The sequence below is a fragment of the Cervus elaphus genome, chromosome 19 (assembly GCF_910594005.1).
Source record: "Cervus elaphus chromosome 19, mCerEla1.1, whole genome shotgun sequence".
In the NCBI taxonomy this organism is placed as follows: domain Eukaryota; kingdom Metazoa; phylum Chordata; class Mammalia; order Artiodactyla; family Cervidae; genus Cervus; species Cervus elaphus.
The window spans coordinates 52,374,366-52,393,520 of NC_057833.1; the positions used below are offsets into that span (position 1 = coordinate 52,374,366).

General features: G+C 42.0%; 2 protein-coding genes across 5 annotated transcripts in view; both read left to right on the top strand.

Moving 5' to 3' along the window:
• Positions 1-6,354, top strand: part of GOLGB1 (golgin B1) — a 75,114-nt gene extending 68,760 nt beyond the window's left edge. For all 4 annotated transcript variants that reach the window (XM_043875102.1, XM_043875101.1, XM_043875103.1 and 1 more), the window contains 4 exons: positions 779-876; positions 1,322-1,456; positions 4,579-4,684; positions 4,944-6,354. In XM_043875102.1, the coding sequence (XP_043731037.1) occupies positions 779-876; positions 1,322-1,456; positions 4,579-4,684; positions 4,944-5,078 (474 nt within the window). In that variant the 3' untranslated portion in view covers positions 5,079-6,354. The remainder of the gene's footprint in view (positions 1-778; positions 877-1,321; positions 1,457-4,578; positions 4,685-4,943) is intronic.
• Positions 6,355-11,183: 4,829 nt separating this feature from the next.
• HCLS1 (hematopoietic cell-specific Lyn substrate 1) overlaps positions 11,184-19,155 on the top strand; it is a 34,957-nt gene continuing 26,985 nt past the window's right edge. Inside the window, exons 1-3 of the mRNA XM_043875108.1 lie at positions 11,184-11,343; positions 13,951-14,034; positions 14,599-14,672. Of these exons, the coding sequence (XP_043731043.1) occupies positions 13,951-14,034; positions 14,599-14,672 (158 nt within the window). The 5' untranslated portion in view covers positions 11,184-11,343. The remainder of the gene's footprint in view (positions 11,344-13,950; positions 14,035-14,598; positions 14,673-19,155) is intronic.

Here is a 19,155-nt window from a genome sequence, read left to right on the forward strand (position 1 = left end):
GAAACAGTGAGGAGAGGAGTGGAGGAATAAGGTCCAAGAAAAACTGAAGAGTGAATGGATTAGAAGGAAAAAGATCAACAGTGAGGTTCAGTTCAGTTCAGTCGCTCAGTCGTGTCCAACTCTTTGCGACCCCATGGACTACAGCACACCAGGCTTCCCTGTTCATCACCAACTCCCGGAGCTTACTCAAATTCATGTCCATTTGAGTGAGCTGGTGGGAGAGAAATAAAAAAGTGAGTGGTAAACAGTGATGACTGAGACTTTTGGAAGGCTTTTTGCTTCAAGTAATAGGAAAGCTTTAGGGAGATTTGGACCTGAGAAACAAAATTGGTAAGAGTTGTTGACAGCCGTGGAGAGGGGAGGTTGTTGAAGTCGATGAAGACTGAGAATGAGCGTGGAGGGGAATAGGACATGGCAGGAAGAGGAGAGGGGCAGGAGGAGTGGCTGAATCGGGCAGGGACCAGAGTGGCTTCTGGAAAGTAGATGGGTCTCCACTAGAAGCAAGAGGGAGTCAGTGACCAGCCTTGAAATTTTGAGAGGAGAGATTCAAGAATGAGATTCTGGAGGAAAGTCTAATGACGAGTTTTATGTAGGAGATTAATCTATTAGAGCAGAAGATTCTTACTTCTAAATCTGAACTTGAAGAGAGTGATAATAGAGGTATTCCTCTCCAAGATTTCTCTTTTTTTCTCCAATGCCTAAGCAAGTTCTCATTTTGCCTGAGCACAATTTCTTGAGTGGTTTCATCACTGAATTACTAAATTTATTCTTCTTCCAGGGGCCGCTAAATATAGATGTTGCTCCAGGAGCTCCCCAGGAAAAGAATGGCAGTCACAGGAAAGGTGATGCTGAAGAACTGAGCGAGCCACAGCTAAGGTGGGGGAGCAGCTCTCAACCCTGGAGTGTGCGCTGTGTAGGCAGCACTTGGGCGGTCATCTAGTTAGAACGGGAGTCCATTGTATGGATTTAATGTGTCTTCTTATCTTACTGGCCTCACAGGATTAATGTGAACATTATAAAGTGACAATTATAATAACAAATTGAGTGTGAGTAGTTTGTGAAACAGACCCTTCCTACACACACACATCTTACTAAGATGATGATATTCAAGTGAGAGATATTCAGAAGTCCCTAAAATCTCTTAAGGCATTTCCTGCAGCTTTATTTAATCTTTTGACAGGCATTCTTTTAAAATACTCATTGTGTTTGTACAGCCTTCTATAAATTTCCATGCTTTATAACCTTAGGAAGACTTCGAGTCCCTATATCTGCAACTCTGTCCTGCATCTAGTGATGCTGTTGTTTTCCTTTTGTCGTGAAGCTTTTCTGAGGCCCAGAAGCAGCTCTCCAGCACTAAACAGGAGATGAACGAGTTGAGAAAACTGCTGGAAGAAGAACGAGACCAAAGGGTGGCTGCAGAGGCTGCCCTCGCCACGGCCGAGGAGCAGATCAGGCGGTAAAGTACCGAGGGACACAGCCTCTCTTCATTTCTGACCCTTTCTGATTCTGTGTGTGTGTGTGCTTAGTCGCTCAGTCATGTCCAACTCTTTGTGACCTCATGGACTGCAGCCCACCAAGCTCCACTGTCCATGAGGATTCTCCAGGCAAGAACACTGGAGTGGATTGCCATGCCCTTCTCCAGGGGATCTTCCCAACCCAGGGATCAAACCCAGTTCTCCCATATTGCATTTGGATTATTTACCATCTGAGCCAACAGGGAAGCCCAAGAATACTGGAGTGGGTAGCCTATCCCTTCTTTAGGGGATCTTCCCAACCCAGGGGTCGAACGAGGGTCTCCTGCATTGCAGGTGGATTCTTTACAGCTGAGCTACCAGAGAAGCCCTTTTTGATTGTACTTGTATGCATTTCAGGGCCAGACTTGGGAATAAATAGGATCTAGTTCTCATCCTGCAGAGAAGGCAATGGCACCCCACTCCAGTACTCTTGCCTGGAAAATCCCATGGATGGAGGAGCCTGGTAGGCTGTGGTCCATGGGGTCGTTAAGAGTTGGACACAACTGAGCAACTTCACTTTCACTTTTCACTTTCACACATTGGAGAAGGAAATGGCAGCCCACTCCAGTGTTCTTGCCTGGAGAATCCCAGGGATGGGGGAGCCTGGTGGGCTGCCGTCTATGGGATCACACGGAGTCGGACACGAATGAAGTGACTTAGCAGCAGCAGCAGCAGTTCTCATCCTGAGATGGGTGCTGTAGCAAGAGTGGGCTCAAAAAAAAAAAAAGTGGGCTCAAGACAAGCCACAGTAATCCAAGCTCAGCCCATCCACAATTCCCTCTTTGGCCCTAATGCAGAATGGATATCGAGGCAGCTAATTGAGTGCTGCCTCCCCAGACCTGGCACTGCTGTTGTCCTGTTAGCACCTGACACACACTCCACAATGCCTATGGAACTCAGTGGACTTGCCATTTAAAAGCAGCCCACCAATGCTTACAAACATCTCATCCTTACTCAGTCTAGCCTACAGACAGTGACAGACTGACCTGCATGGTACCAGACCATGCTGTTTGCATCAAGGCTGCCCCTAAAAAGCTTATCTTATGGAGGAACAGACACAGAAGGGGTCCTGTGCAGCCAGTCAGGCTCTCATGAGATCAGGCAGGATGGAGCTAGGCTGGGCACATTGAGTTTCTCTTTCCAGGCTCACAAATCAGATTAAAGTGTTCCTTCACTCCTGAGAAAAGTGTGGGCCCTATAAAGAGAATGCAGGGGTTTTAGGCTCATCAACATCCCTTCATGTAGAGGAAACATCAGGAGTAGAGTTCCAGCCTTCCCACACAATTAAGAAGTGCATCCCTCTAGGCAAATGATTGATCAGGTGTGTGCTGTGTTACTTGCAGCACCTTGATACAGTTCTCATGGGATTTTTTTTTTAATTGAAGGATAATTGCTTTACAGAATTTTGCTCTTTTCTGTCAAACCTCAACATGAATCAGCCATAGGTATACATGTATCCCCTCCCTTTTGAACCCCCCTCCCATCTCCCCCCCATCCCACCCCTCTAGGTTGATACAGAGCCCCTGTTTGAGTTTCCTGAGCCATACAGCAAATTCCTGTTGGCTCTCTATTTTACAGATGGTAATGTAAGTTCCATGTTACTCTTTCTATACATCTCCCCCTCTCCTCCCCTCTCCCCATGTCCATAAGTCTGTTCTCTATGTCTGTTTCTCCATTGTTGCCCTGTAAATAAATTCTTCAGTACCATTTTTCTAGACTCCATATATATGTGTTAGAATATGGTATTTATCTTTCTCTTTCTGACTCACTTCACTCGGTATAATAGGTTCTAGGTATCTACCTCATTAGAACTGACTCAAATGCACTCCTTTTTATGGCTGAGTAATATTCCATTGTGTATATGTACCACAACTTCTTTATCCATTTATCTGTCGATGGACATCTAGGTTGCTTCTGTGTTCTAGCTATTCTAAATAGTGCTGCAATGAACAATAGCATACATGTTGCTCTTTCAATTTTGGTTTCCTCAGGGTATATGCCTAGGAGTGGGATTGCTGGGTCATATGGTGATTTTATACCTAGTTTTTTAAGGCATCTCCATACAGTCTTCCATAGTGGCTCTATCAATTTACATTCCCCACCAACAGTGCAAGAGCATTCCCTTTTCTCCACATCCTCTCCAGCATTTATTGGTTGTAGACTTTTTGATGAGGGCCATTCTGACCAATGTGAGATGATACCTCATTGTAGTTTTGATTTGAAATTCTCTAATAATGAGTGATGTTGAGCATCTTTTCATGTGTTTATTTACTATCTGTATGTCTTCTTTGGAGAAATGTCTGTTTAGGTCTTTTTCCCACTTTTTGATTGGGTTGTTTGTTTTTCTGGTATTGAGTTGTATGAGCTGTTTGTATATTTTGGAAATTAATCCTTTGTCAGATGTTTCATTTGCTATTATTTTCTCTCATTCTGAGGGTCAATTCTTGTTTTTGTGAGAAACCGTTGAGTGGATAAAAACAGCTTCTTCATTAAATGGAGAAGTTCTAGTATTAAATGAGTAAGCAAATTAGCAAAAAATGAAACAGAAAGCAATAGAGGCTGCAGTTCAGTTTAATTGTAAAAACCCCACAAAAATCTTTCTTGAATTCTTTTGCCTATTAGATTTTAATAAACAGGGAAAAAATTAAAAGAGTGTCTCTGAGCCAGGTGTGGTGTGGCAGGGAAAAAAGAGCGTGAGGTTTAGAGACACAGCTGCGTTTTGAATTCTGGCTTTACATCTTACTGGATGTACCATTGTGGACAAGTACTTTTTACTTCTTTAAGTCTTACTTTGAAGATACCACCACCAACCTTAAACCTGAGAATTAAACATATGTAAAACACCTGATCCAGCATCTGATACACAGTCAGTTCTTGGTAATTATTACCATCTCTACTGCTGCTGAAAGAAACCTGTCTACCCTTTCACTCCTTGCATGAGGACGGGGCCATGGGAGCTACAAGTCCCTTACACTGCATCCCATGGCAAGATGTCCAGGGTGATTTCACCTGATCAGCCTCTCATGCCATGAACCAATGCCTCTTTTTTTTTTCCTCAATTTAGGTTGGAGCATGGTGAATGGGACTCTGCCCGGTCTCCTATCATTGGCTCCTGCGGCTCCCAGGAGCAGGCGCTGTTAATAGATCTTACAAGCAGCAGTTGTCGGAGGGTAAGAAGGGAGAATGGTGAAGAAAGGGCACTGTGCTATCAGGCGGGCTGGCTGTGTTGAGGGCAAGGGGTCAAGGAGAAGGAACATGGGCCTGAGACTGGAAGGGTATGAAAGGCTAAAGGAAACTATTGGGATGTACCAAGCTACTGGCCCCAAGGAGTTTTCCTCTCAGGACACCTCTTCTCTGCAGTGGTTGGAGAAGGAAACAGGGCAGATCTCTCTAGGGTGAGACTCTCTGACTTCCACATTTTCTTTTCAGACCCGGAGTGGTGCTGGATGGAAGCGGGTCCTGCGTTCGCTCTGTCACTCCCGGACAAGGGTGCCGCTGCTGGCAGCCGTCTACTTTCTGATGGTTCATGTCCTACTTGTTCTATGTCTCACAGGCCATCTATAAGCCTAGTCCTCACCTTTTGGACCACTCCTCCCAAAACTTGGAACTTCCTCACCTCTAACATCAAAACCATCAGTTCCAGTGGTACAGTCTTCCCACTTACAGATCCTCTTCTCCAATTCTCCACAGAAAGTGCCTGTAAAAACAGAGGTGGATATGAGCACAGGTTAGAGCTGCAGGGGCCAGTGATTCTGCTTTCTTCTATTGCCCAGGGCCTGACACTTCTGCATTGGTTATTGAGCCCAATATTTGTTCAGGTTTTGCAGGGCCCTGATATTTTATGGTCCTGTGAAAGATGCTGAGGAATGTCTTTCAGCCAGGAGGATGGTTCCAATAAACCTAATAAACGGAAGTCCAGTATCATTCCGATTGATACTTTCTTTCCCTCATGTACCTTATAATTTTCTCCCGCTTCAGAGGACATGGACCTGCCATAAACATGGCAGGGGGAATGTTCCAGGGAACATTACCTCATAGGATATCTAATTAGGTCCCTGGCAAAATAGAGCAAGAGTGGAAGAACTCCCCACGGGTGTTAGCTGTTGGATCACATAGGAGGACAGCATCTCCTTCCCTGTCTGTTCAGACTTAATTGGAGTGAGACTCATGGTCCTGGACTGTACGGTGAGGATCCCACTGCTTATCGCTTGATCATCACATGTGTACTGAAGTATGAAGTGGCCTGTGCCTTTCCTTTCACTGAAAGGCAAGAGGAGCTGGCTATGGACGGTGGAATTCAATACTCATCATTCCTGTGTTATCTGGATAAGCCTCGAATGTGGGCCCTAAGATAGTACACTGGGAACCCCTAAGACAGTATACTGGGAACCAGCCCTAGGTGAGGCGCTGAATCCCAGCCAGGGAGATTGGACTGGTGTGACAACCACCCCTAGCCTCCTGAAGTCCAAAGCTGCTTTGCAGTTGGTGATACTTACTCCAGCTTCTCCGCATGTTGTCATCTGCCCTCTGTGGTAACAGGGAGCTGAAGGAAATAGAGGGAGACTATAGAGAAGACAAAATATTTAAATCCAAGCCTGAGAATGACAGCCAGGTTTGAATTCCGTTTGTGCCTATTCCCCGGCCCCAACCCTTACCGATTGGTTATTTTCTCATTTTGCACATGTCCCCTGCCTGCTCTCACTACCCAAAGAGGAGAGAGAACTGGTGGACACACTGATCTGCTCTAATCCTTTGTTCTGTGGTGACCAAATCATGGTCACAGCAACCCAGGAACTTTCCTGAACAACTGTAAATTAATAAAATTATTTTCAGAATGAAATATTGTGGTGGTGTGTGTATGTATACACAGGAGGTTACATATATGTGTTTGCTTGCTGAGGGGAGGAAGGAACATAGAGGAAGTAGGGATGGGGTAGCCAGGAGTTAATGTAGAGGTAGAGAGCTGTGCATATCTAGGCTTCCTTCTCACTGGCCAACATCTAGCTGCATGCATCTTTCTAGGCTTAGCTAGATCTCAGGTGGTGAAATGGAGTGAGGAGATGCCATCCTAATACTGAACCAAACAAAGCTGAGCCTTTGGGCATGAGATTCATGCAGGTTTTTGCCTGGGCCTGGAAGAACTATCTGGTGCACATTGAAAATACTTGATCCCTAGGGATCCCTCTGGGTAGGAGTAGAGTAGGGAAGGTAAGTCTCATAGAAAAGCAGGATGGGCATTATTATTTGTTTATATCAAGTCCAGAAGCTCCAATACTTTGGCCACCTGATGTGAAGAGCTGACTCGTTGGAAAAGACCCCAATGCTGGGACAGATTGAGGACAAAAGGAGAAGGGGGTGACAGAAGATGAGATGGTTGGATGACATTACTGACTCAATGGACATGAGTTTGAGCAAACTCTGAAAGTGAAGAACAAGGAAACCTGGCCCACTGCAGCCCACAGGGTCACAAAGAGCAACTGGACAAAACATCAGGTCACTGCTTGAGAAAAGCTAACTCACTTTCTCAAGGTACAATAAGTAAATTTTGAACCACATCTATCTAACTTTAAAGCCCATACTTGCTGTGTTTTACTGCCTCTCATTAGGAATGAACTTGGGACATTTGCTAAAGGGAAGATGGACTTGCTTTTTTTTTTAATTGTATTGAAGTATAGTTAATTTACAATGTGTTAATTTTTACTGTACAGCAAATTGAGTTATACATATTTTTCATATTCTTTTTCATTATTATCACTGGATATTAAATATAGTTCTCTGCTCTATACATTAGGAACTTATCATTTATTCATTCTTTATATAATAGTTGGCAGTTACTAACCTCAAACTCCCAACCCATCCCTCTCCCATCCATTCCTACCTCTTGGCAACCAATCCGTTCTCTGTGACTCTGAGTCTGTCTCTTGTTTTGTAGGTAAGTTTATTTGTGTCATATTTTAGATTCCACATATAAGTGACATATGGTATTTGTCTTTCTCTTTCTGACTTAGTATGATAATCTCTAGATCTGTCTATGTTGCTGCAAATGGCATTACTTCATTTCTATGGCTGGGTATTATTCCATTGTATATATGTACCATATCTTCTTTATCCAACATGGGCTTTCTTGTCATCACTGATTAAATTCTTTGATTTCTCTAAACAACCATACCTGGATGGTGTGTCACAATATCTGGTCTGATTGTTTCTATTTTGGGGCGCAAATTTAGGATTCAAAATGATCTAGAAGATTTTTTCCCTGTTCTACAAATTTACTCTTCCTTATAATAACTTTGGTGCTGCCATAATAAATAGGTTATCAGGTAGGAAAAGTAGGTAATCTCCACATTAGGTATAGAATCCTTAGATTGCCCACCTCTGTATTTTGGACAAACTTCATCCAGGCCCTGTTTGAATCTACTGGGGAGCTCACAACTGAGCAATTCCGGTCAGAACTCCATGTCAATCAAGATTAGGAGAGGCTTGGTCAGATACAGTAACAAATACTCCCAAATTCTCAGTAGCTAAAACAGCAATTATTTTTTAGGATTCTATTTTAGTCAGATTCCAAGTCCTTTAAGCAATGAGTGGGGCTCTACTTGTGTTGTCATTTTAGTTGGGGACCGTCACTCAGGGACCTAGGCTGCCAGAGGAGCCACTCCAGAGAGTTGCAAGTTGTCTTGTGTCAGTCGGAGGAAAAAAAGAACAACCTAAAAGTTGACAATTCTGTTTTATTTGGCAGACAAAACTGAGGACTTAAACCCAGGCTGCAGCCTTCCTGATAGTTCTCCGGAACTGCTACAGAAAGGTAAGGGAGGAGCCAGGATATATAGGAGTGGTGTAAAGACCCTGCAGTCAGTTGAAACTTCAAAAGACTACTGTTAACTAGAGAAAACCAAATTACTCTTTATTAAAGAAAAGCTATGACAAACCTGCTCCTGCTGCTGCTAAGTCACTTCAGTCATGTCCGACTCTGTGTGACCCCGTAGACGGCAGCCCATCAGGCTCCCCCATCCCTGGGATTCTCCAGGCAAGAACACTGGAGTGGGTTGCCATTTCCTTCTCCAATGCATGAAAGTGAAAAGTGAAAGTGAAGTCACTCAGTCGTGTCCGACTCTTAGCGACCCCATGGACCACAGCCTACCAGGCTCCTCCATCCATGGGATTTTCCAGGCAAGAGTACTGGAGTGGGATGCCATTGCGTTCTCCATGACAAACCTAGACGGTATTAAAAAGCAGAGACATTACTTGCCGACAAAGGTCCATCTAGTCAAAGCTATGGTTTTTCCAGTAGTCATGTATGGATGTGAGAGTTGAACCATAAAGAATGCTGAACACCAAAGAACTGATGCTTTTGAGCTGTGGTGTTGGAGAAGACTCTTGAGAGTCCCTTGGACTGCAAGGAGATCAAACCAGTCAGTCCTAAAGGAAATCAGTCCTGAATATTCATTAGAAAGACTGATGCTGAACCTGAAGCTCCAATACTTAGGCCACCTGATGCGAAGAACTGACTCATTGGAAAAGATCCTGATTCTGGGAAAGATTGAAGGTGGGAGGAGAAGGGGACGACAGGACAAGATGGTTGGATGGCATCACGGATTCGAAGGACATGAGCTTGGGTGAGCTCTGGGAGATGGTGAAGGATAGGGAAGCCTGGCGTGCTACAGTCCATGGGGTTGCAAAGAGTAGGACATAACTGAGGGACTGAACAACAACAAAGAAAACCAGATATCCCAAGTTAATGAATTTTCTATGCATGAGAAGATTTAAGAGTCTGGGCTCATTGTTACGCATCTTAGCTATCTAGGGCTAGTGTCCTGTTCTTTCCCTTGCTGAGTCCCCTCAGGTGTGCCTGTGAGGTGGGTGCAGTGGCTAAGGACTTGGGAGGGGGCAGCTCATTTGTCTCCATCCTGAGTTCCCTTAGGGCTCACCTGTGGCTTAATGTCAAGGAGCCTAGCAAAGTTCCTGCTAGTCTTAAAGTCTCCACTAGAAAGTGATGTGTTTTACTTCTTATATTTTGCTGGTCAGAACAGTCAACCAGAGCAAGTCTGTCTTCAAGAGGGAAGGGAGGGTTAGCAAATCTTGTGGAACAGTAATATAGAATGCCACAAGGGCCTTCCATCATCTTGTACCACTTAGTTCTTTCAGATTTCTTCCTACTTCTCTCTTTTTTTTTTCCATTTATTTTTATTTTTATTAGTTGGAGGCTAATTACTTTACAATATTGTAGTGGTTTTTGCCATACATTGACATGAATCAGCCATGGATTTATATGTGTTCCCCATCCTGATCCCCCCCACCACCTCCCTCCTCATCCCATCCCTTTGGGTCTTCCCAGTGCACCAGCCCTGAGCACTTGTCTCATGCATCCAACCTGGGCTGGTGATCTGTTTCACACTTGATAATATACATGTTTCAATGCTATTCTCTCAGATCATCCCACCCTCGCCTTCTCCCACAGAGTCCAAAAGTCTGTTCTATACATCTGTGTCTCTTTTTTCTGTCCTGCATATAGGGTTAGCGTTACCATCTTTTAAAATTCCATATATATGCATTAGTATACTGTATTGGTGTTTATCTTTCTGGCTTACTTCACTCTGTATAATGGGCTCCAGTTTTATCCATCTCATTAGAACTGAGAGAACTCATATACACAATGGAATATTACTCAGCCATTAAAAAGAATACATTTGAATCAGTTCTAATGAGATTTCTTCCTACTTCTTGTGGTAGTTCAGACACTAAGTTGTGTCCAACTCTTTGTGACTCCATGAACTGCAGTATGCCAGGCTTCCCTGTCCTTCACTATCTCCTAGAGTTTGCTCAAATTCATGTCCATTGAGTCTGTGATGCTGTCTAACCACCTCATCGTCTTCCACCTCCTTCTTTTGCCTTCAATCTTTCCCAGCATCAGGGTCTTTTTCAATGAGTCGGCTGTTTGCATCAGGTGGCCAGAGTATTGGAGCTTCAGCTTCAGCATCAGTCCTTCCAATGAATATTCAGGGTTGATTTCCTTTAGGACTGACTGGTTTGATCTCCTTGCAGTCCAAGGGACTCTCAAGAGTCTTCTCCAGGACCACAATTTGAAGGCATCAATTCTTTGATGCTCAGCCTTCTTTGTGATCCAAGCCTCACATCCATGCACGACTGCTGGAAAAACTATAGCTTTGACTTATTGCCTGGGACTAAATCTTTCTGAATTAGCTCTGACTCCTCACCTCCCCCTAAAGAATATCTGAAACTTCCTCCCTCTGTGTCTATGTCTTACCTTTCCCTTATAAGTTAACTCCCACATCTATTATATGTAAACCCCAGTTTTAAGTACTGTGGGTAAGGTAGTGAGTTTCTTTTTAAATCTTATGTTTCAAAATCCACATAAAAATCATTTTTTTCCATTAATCCTTTCTTATCCCTTCAGTCCATACCAAATTCTCTAAATTTCTTTATTATAAACAGATGCAACTGCCCATCTGTTTAGGGTACAAATGCTATTCTACAGCATTCTTCTATGTGTTTTCTAGTTAAATATTTTGCTTCCCTGACCAGACTATAAATTCTGAGAGAGAAGCATTTTTTAAGGACTCCGGAACCCTCAAAGTCTTGCAAAAGAGTAAGCACAGAGCATTTAATCCTTTTTTATTTAAATACCTAAGCAGAAGGAACTGACTCAAACTTCAGGAAGCAGTTGTGAGGACAGAGTGGCAGGAAATGACAGAAAACCTGAATACGGAACTGAAATAGCAGCTCAGAGTTTCTTGCTCTGAAGTGGCAGCAGCTAGAAAGGAGTCGAGTGTCTTCGTGAGGAGCTGAGAGAGCAAACGCAGAGTTGAAGGTGAGTACTCTGGGCAGTGGGAAAACTGGGGAGCACAGGACAAGAGTTGAAATGAGAGGACCCTACCTGGCTGTTACTCCTTGCTGAGAGGTGAAGTCATTGCTAGTAGGCTTTTAACCTTTTATGGCCAGCAGGCCGGCCTGGTGGTGAGTGGTTGTAGATAATGAGCATGTGAGGATGGAAACAGAAGGAAAACGCTGGAGCCCAGGGAATGGGATTCAGCCGCCATCCAGGCCTCCTGGTTTCTGCTGACTACCTGCAATTCTCTCTAAGGCCCTTTGCTCCTAAGCACTGAGTTGGGAGAAGGATTATTGGAGGTGAAGACAGTCTCTGCCCTTGGAGAGCTTATGGGTCTAAGAGAGACAAAACCCACAGGAGACATTGCAACAAATCAGGAAGTAGTTGCTAATGTACACCAGTGCTGAGAACCAAGTGCCAAATTAAGTCATGGTGCTTCGACTAGGGCTGGTTTCTCTGTTTGTAGGATCACAGAATCCCAGAAGGTCAGAAATACAGGGGACTTGATGGAGTAGTGAGGTTAACCTCTTTGTTTTCCATTGGGAAAAACAGAGTTTCAGAGATGTTCAATACTTTACCAAAGTATTGATAAATGCCTGGTACCTGGCAAATGTGTACATACTCTTATCTTGACTCCCTAACCCATTTTCCCACAGGAACTTAGGAACAGAGCTGGGGGATCTGACACTCAGTCCCTGTACTTTACTGAGGCAGCCTCATAAGTAGATCCTCGATCATGCCTGATATCCACGGTACCAGGCCTCAGCCAGTTACTCTCTGGTCTCCTACCTCTAGATAGCACCTTTGGCTTCCCTATTCCCAGCCAGTAGCTCAAGGATGCTAAGTTGGCTCTGTGTCAGAAACCCTTCTGTTTCAAAAATACATGAGGATGGGAGAGGTAAGCTGGGGCCTGAGAGGAGCAGCAAGAAAGAGGGCAGGACCATCAGTCCTCACTGCTTCCTTATTGCTCATGAATATTTCAGAAACTTCTCTTTTCCAGTTTTCTGTGTGAATTCCTTTTAATGGCAGAGCAGCCCCAGAGCCAGGACCATAGGTCTTATCCACCTTCCCCCCATCCAGTATTGTCACCCCCTCAGGAGAAGACAGAACTGCTCCTGGCAGTGACTCGTCCCACAGTCCAGCTGACTCGGTTCATACTTCCCCAGTGCCCTCTTTGCATCTCGTTAACCAGTCTACCCCCAGATTTCCCTGTGGCTGGTTTCCCAGGGGTTTTTCAAAGAGCTGGAGAAGGGTGGAGTTTTCAAGTGAAAAGGAAAATTAGAGAGTCTGAGTGCCTGGCTGGAGAGACTGGAGGGTCCTAGGAGTGATTGTAAGAGGGGCTCCTTTAAGAGACAGTAAAGGGTGTGGGGAAGTAGTATGAGCATGGAAGGGTGGGCAGGAGTTTCCAGCTAGCAAGTGGTACCAAGGTCAGGGGGGGAGACTAGAGCAGATGAGCATTGTCTGTTGTTTCCCCTTCACACCAAGACCCAGGACCCCACAGATGCAGGGCACCTGTTCAACTCCTCATGCAGGACTGGCAGGCCAGCAGAGACACTGGGGATGCCCTAGTGAAATGATAATTTGACACCCCCTCAAATTAGTGTTCTCTAAATATTTCTTAAACACATCTATTTAGTTTAATAAAAGCCTAATGATTCTTAATGTTCAGAACAAGGGATTTTATATGCTCTTTTTTGAACCAGCTACTGTCCTTAAAAAATAATATATTGTTGTTGTTGTTGTTGTTTAGTTGCTAAGTCATGTCCGACTCTTTGCAACCCCATGGACAGTAGCCCACCAGGCTCCTATGTCCATGAGATTTCCCAAGCAAAGGTGCTAGAGTGGGTTGCCATTCCCTTCTCCAGAGAATCTTCCTGACTCAAGGATCAAACCTACGTTTCCTGCTTGGCAGGCAGATTCTTTACCACTGAGCCACCTGGGAAGACCAAAACATGATTAAACCATTTTTAAAACTTGAATAATGAATGAATTAGTCTCAGCAAATAATACCTCCCCATGCATTGTTCAGGGAAGGAATTTCAGCTGAGAGCCCCTATTGACATGCAACTTGTACAGTGACCAGTCTTAGAGTGGAGTTTAGCAGATTGTAGAGAGGAGTGTAGATGTTCACTTTATCAAGAGTTGGGCTGATATATACCATGACACCTATGAAAGAAGTCATATGTAGATACCTGAGTGAAGTGACACTGTCATTCCAGGCATGTTCTATATCCCTCATTGATAAATGCTTTAAGCCACTCCCTGGGCTGGCCTCTTGACACAAGCAGGAGATTTCAGCAGTTTTGACACCCAAGTTATTTAGTGTTACCTACACCCATGACTTCTCTCCAGACTAAAGAACCTAGGCTACATTAGGTCGTCTTAATATATCTGCATCACCCCCCTCCTCTGAGCAAAAGTACTTTCCTAAAACTTTCATCTGCTTTGCTTCAGATTCTATTTTCTTCTAAGAAAAAATTTATGAGAAACATTGGGCTACTAATCACTGATTTCAGCATTCTTGTTTTCCCACCTCTTGTTTTCCTCCCTTTTTTTCATCTAATCATTCCCATTTTCGTTCACCCTCAGATGTGGAAGTCTGTAGTAGGACATGATGTATCTGTTTCCGTGGAGACCCAGGGTGATGACTGGGACACAGACCCTGACTTTGTGGTGAGTGTGGAAATAACTTTACTTGGACAGTAAGTGGCAGAGGGCAGGCATGTGGGCTACTCTGTATACTTTGAGGGGGCCTAGAAGAAGTCTGGGACTGGGCTAGCCCTAGATGGGACTGTCTGGCAGGACAGTTGTCCGCAATAACTGGGGCCTGCATGATAGCCTGTGTTGAGGCTGGAAGAAGGCAGGTGCAGATGAGTGATGTTGTGACTGACAGGATTTGGAAGGCAGTGGTAAGGAAGCAGATTAACTGGGTCTCATTTGGCCTGTGAGCCAGGATTTGAGCTGGACATGTATAACTTAGAGGGATTCAGGAGTTGTAGGAGACCTAAACGAGAAAGTTTGAGGGATGCAGAATAGAAAGGGAGGTTTCAGAGCTCACCAGCTCCATGTTAGCATGGGGGTCTGGGTGGGATAGGTGTGGAGAGGGGTCTGAGTAAAGTCCCAGACTGAAGGAAGCAGCTGATACAGGGCACGTGGGGGCCATGTGTGTCAGCTGTGTGGCCTCTCAGTTTAGCACATCTCTTGCCATCACTTATCGCTGAGTGCTGTCTTCTGTAGAATGACATCTCCGAGAAGGAACAACGGTGGGGAGCCAAGACCATCGAGGGCTCTGGACGCACAGAGCATATCAAGTAGGTGCCAAAAGGACTGGGAGGAGGGAACGAGGTATGGGAAGAGCCCAGGGAAAACTTGGAGACTCAGGAGAAGGAGAGAGAGAAATTCCTGTCTCTGTGTTTTTGTTTTTTCTTCTTTCTGTCCCCATGTGTCCCTCTGTGTATCATTGTGTATTTGTTTCATGTCTCTCCTCTTATGCCCCCGACACTAGTATCTGTTTTTTATTTCCAGCTTCTCTGATATTTCCCCAAGTGGGTTTATAATCTTAACTGTTTCTCTTCTTTCAGTAAGACATGAGGAATCCAGAGAGGGAAGTGCTGACTTCACTAATTTATTGTCTGTCTACTCACATATATATAATGTGTGTGTGTATTGTAGGGTGACTTCAAATGGGCCAAGAAGGATTCAGTAAAATGTCAAGGGAAAGAACTCAGAATAAATATTATTAATATAAATAAGAGGATGATATCAGGTCCCACACCTGGTCTAAATGACTTTTAAAATAAAAATTTACATTTGAATATTTGACAGAAGCAGGAAGTGATGAATGGTAACATGAAGAAATATGACATTTGGAAAACCTGTTGATTAAAACTATGTTAGTAATCTTAAAGATTATAAACCAATATTTTACCAGAAAAAAAAGCAAAACAAACAATAAACTCTGATACCACAAGAGAGAAGGAAGTTACACACAAATCCAGGGATTTCTGTGGGGTATATTGTGTATTAGGATTGTGAGATTCTCTCATTTCCATGGATTATTCAGGCTTTTCTAACTAGGGCTGTTTGCCTTGGATAGTGTCCAATAGACACAATAAACAGTATAATAAGAACAAAATTAAAAAGTAAATAAGTTGGCAAAATTAATCATTTTAAGCTCCACTTTAATGCCCCTTCCTCATAAACAGCAGTGTTTTTACCTCGTTTTCTTCTAGATTTTTAAAAGTGTCAGCAAATGGTCACACTGCACAAGCCGCATGCTATGAAAATTTGGCACTTGTTTATATAATTTGATAATATTTAACACTATGCATTGTTGTTTAATTGGACATAAATGATTTATTTCAGGTAAATGTATGAATATCATATTTAAGGAAACTAGGCAATTCTGGAAGCAGTTGGAAAGTGAAAAAATGGAATTGGGTCATGCAGGAAGCTTCTCTGGTGCTCTTCTGTAGGCTCATCAAATCCTGCCCAAGTTAAGATGTCTTTCCTTTTCTGAGAAAAGGCCACTCAGCCCTCATATCCTGAGAGCTATTAAGATAAGCATACAAACTCTCCTTGTACCCTTCCCTTACCAAAGCCCCTCACATGTAGAGCAGAAGTAGAATGTTTTAAAGAGGACCCCTAAACCCCTGCCACAGTCTTATGGAAAGAGCTTGAACTTGTATATCAGATAGATTTAGATTCAATTTACAGCTCTACCATTAATGGCAATGTGAGTTAGGCATATAACTTCTCTGAAACTCAGCTTATTTATTTATCCAATGAGGATGCGACTAGCTACCCTGCAGATACATGGTTAGAATTCAATGGATTAGCATGTAGCAATGTCTAGTGCAGTACTTAGCACCTCCTGGCCTCTCAATAATGTTATCTCCATTTCTTGTTAGTATAGATTGGTTGAATCAGATTTTCTTCCTAAAAGCCTAAAATAAACATGTAAACAGATGACAATCTTCCTTATTCCTAAGTGGCATTTATTTGGACTGCTGTGTTACACAATCCAGTATATTTATTACTCTGACTGGTGACCCCTGGAGCTGTAAAATGTGGTGACCCTGGGTGTTTCCTTATTAGCCTAACTGGGTCTATATCTGATAAAATAAATGGTGGGGACATTTACCCAAAACCCCACTCCTCTCCCATTTACCCAGACTATTGAGGTGTAAAAGCCCAGTCTCTGCTCGTTCCTAGCCAGGTGATCTTGGACAGGCCACTTCCCTCTCTGATTCTCAAACTTACCACTGGGATCAAAAAGATCTCTAGAGGACCTTCCAGTGGTAAGTCTATAATACTCTGGGATTCTTTCTGGCTCATGTGGACTAGAACAACCTTTAAGATCAGATGGGAATCACTAAGGTCCTTGGAAAGGAGGAGAAGTAGAAGAGAACAGTAGCTGCAGAGCTCAGATGACTCAAAGCAGGAAAAGGAAGTGATTGTGGTTCTCATTAATCTCACTACCATCCCCCATGATCTTTCTTTTTGAGGTCGGTAAAAATAGATTTAGTTTGAGGAGTGGTTTGGTAATTTGGTAAATAGTTCAAATGATCCTATCCATCCTTCACCTATTGTGTAGAGAAGTCCTGGGCCAGGCAGCTCCAAGCAGTCTGGTATTTCCAGGACCTGCCTGGTTTTCAAGGGTTCTTGCCTTCTCTCCATCTTCTCACCACTTTTCCTCACTTATGTTCGTGCACCTCTTTACGAGGCTGGATGTGAACACTGATCTGCATCTTGTCACTATAGCTTAATTTTGCCTGTCCTAGAATTTCATGTAAATGGAGTAATATATAATGTATTTTTTGTGTCTGTCTTCTTTCACTCAGCATAATATTTTTGAGATCTATTCATGGTCTTGTGTGTATCAGTCTTTTGTTCCTTTTGAAGGTCAGGTAAAAATAAATAAAGCTGTCAAATAAAGCTATCATGAATATTTGGGTCCAAATCTTTTTCTTTACATATATTTTTACTTCCCTTGGGAAATACATAAAAGTAGTATAATTCCTGAGTCATATAAAAAGTCTGTTTTAATTTTTAAAGAAACTGCTTTCTGAAAGAAATGTTTTTTCATTTCTACTAATAATGTATGGGTTTTAATTGTTCAACGTCCTTGTCTACACTTAATATTGTTAGTATTTTTAATCATTCTTGTTAAGTGTGTAGTGATTTTAACTTGTATTTTTCTACAGGATAATTTTATTGAACATCTTTTCATGTGCCATTCATTTATTTTCATATATCTTCATTTTGAAGTGTCTATTCAAATCTTTTTCTCACTTTTAAAGTAGGTTATTTGTATTCTTTTGAGTTTTAAGAGTTCTTTAAATATTCTAGATAAAAGTATTTTGTGACATTATGTTTTATAAATATTTTCTGCCAGACTACAACTTGCCTTTTCACTCTATTAATAGCTTCTTTTAAAGATCAAAATATGTTAATTCTGATGAAGTCTAATTTTATCAAAAATTTTTATGGTCAGTGCTTTATGTGTCTAGGAAATTTTTGCCTACCTCAAATTGTGAAGATTTTTTCTTTTGTCTTTTTCTAAAAGACTTATAGTTTTAGCTTTTACATTTAAGCCTACAATTTACTTCAAATTTGTTTTTGTGTACATTATGAGGCAAAGATTGAGGTTCATTTTATTTCCATTTGGAGATTTCATTATTCCCACATCATTAAAAGACTATTCTTTCTTCACTGACTTACCTAGCATCTTTGACCATATGTGTGAAGGTTCATTTCTAAACTATTTTATTGATTTATGTCTGCTCTGACCCATACCATATTGCACTGAATGTTGTAACATTATTATACTGTACCTTTTATTGTAGCAATGAAATCAGGTAGTCCTTCAACTTTGTGCTCCTTTAAAAAATAACTTTTTATTATCCCAGAACTTTACATTTCCACACACATTTTAGAATTAGCTAGTTGATTCCTACAAAAATAACTGTTGGTGTTTTGACTGGGAATGCATTGAATCTATAGATCATAGATTTGGAGAGAACTTACATCTTAGTTTTCCAAGTTTGAGATCCAAAACTTGATCTCAAGTTTTCCAAGCCATGAATATGGGATATGTTTCCATTTACTTAAGTCTTCTTTAATCTTTTCAGAAATGTTTTTCATTGTTCAGGTCTTGCACGTATTTAATTAAAGTTATACTAAAATATTTAGTGTTATTTCATGTGATGGTAAGTAGAATTTATTTTTAGCTTTAAATTCTCAAATGTCTGTGGCCAGTATGTAGAAATAAAATTGCTTTTGATTGTAGTCTTGTTTTCTGGGACCTTGCTAAATGTACTGAATAGTTCTAGTAGCAAACTGATGTAGATTCTTTAGAATTTTCTTTGTCTATGATCATTGTTTGTGAATAAAATCTTATAGTCTGAGTCACTCATTTTTGTGCTTTTACTTTTATAATAATAACAAAGAAAAAAAATCTGTCCCTTCTCTTAGCTCATCTTTGAGGTCCTGGTTACTATAAACTATACTGTTTTATCAATTCCAAGGCAAGGTATTTTAAGACTTTAAATAGGCTTCTGAGAGTTAATGTGTCAAGTTTCTTAGGTATGCCAATTAGGACATTGAAATATAACTTTTAGTTTCCTCTCAATATCTTCCATCTGGTCACTATTTTCATACTTTAATTATCTTTGTATTGTCAGAGTCTAACGGTACCTCACACTAAAAAAATTTAATAAATATTTAATTGTTTATTTAATAATGGAATAATATGACACATTTATAGTAGCTTCAGCTATAGCCTAAAGAATT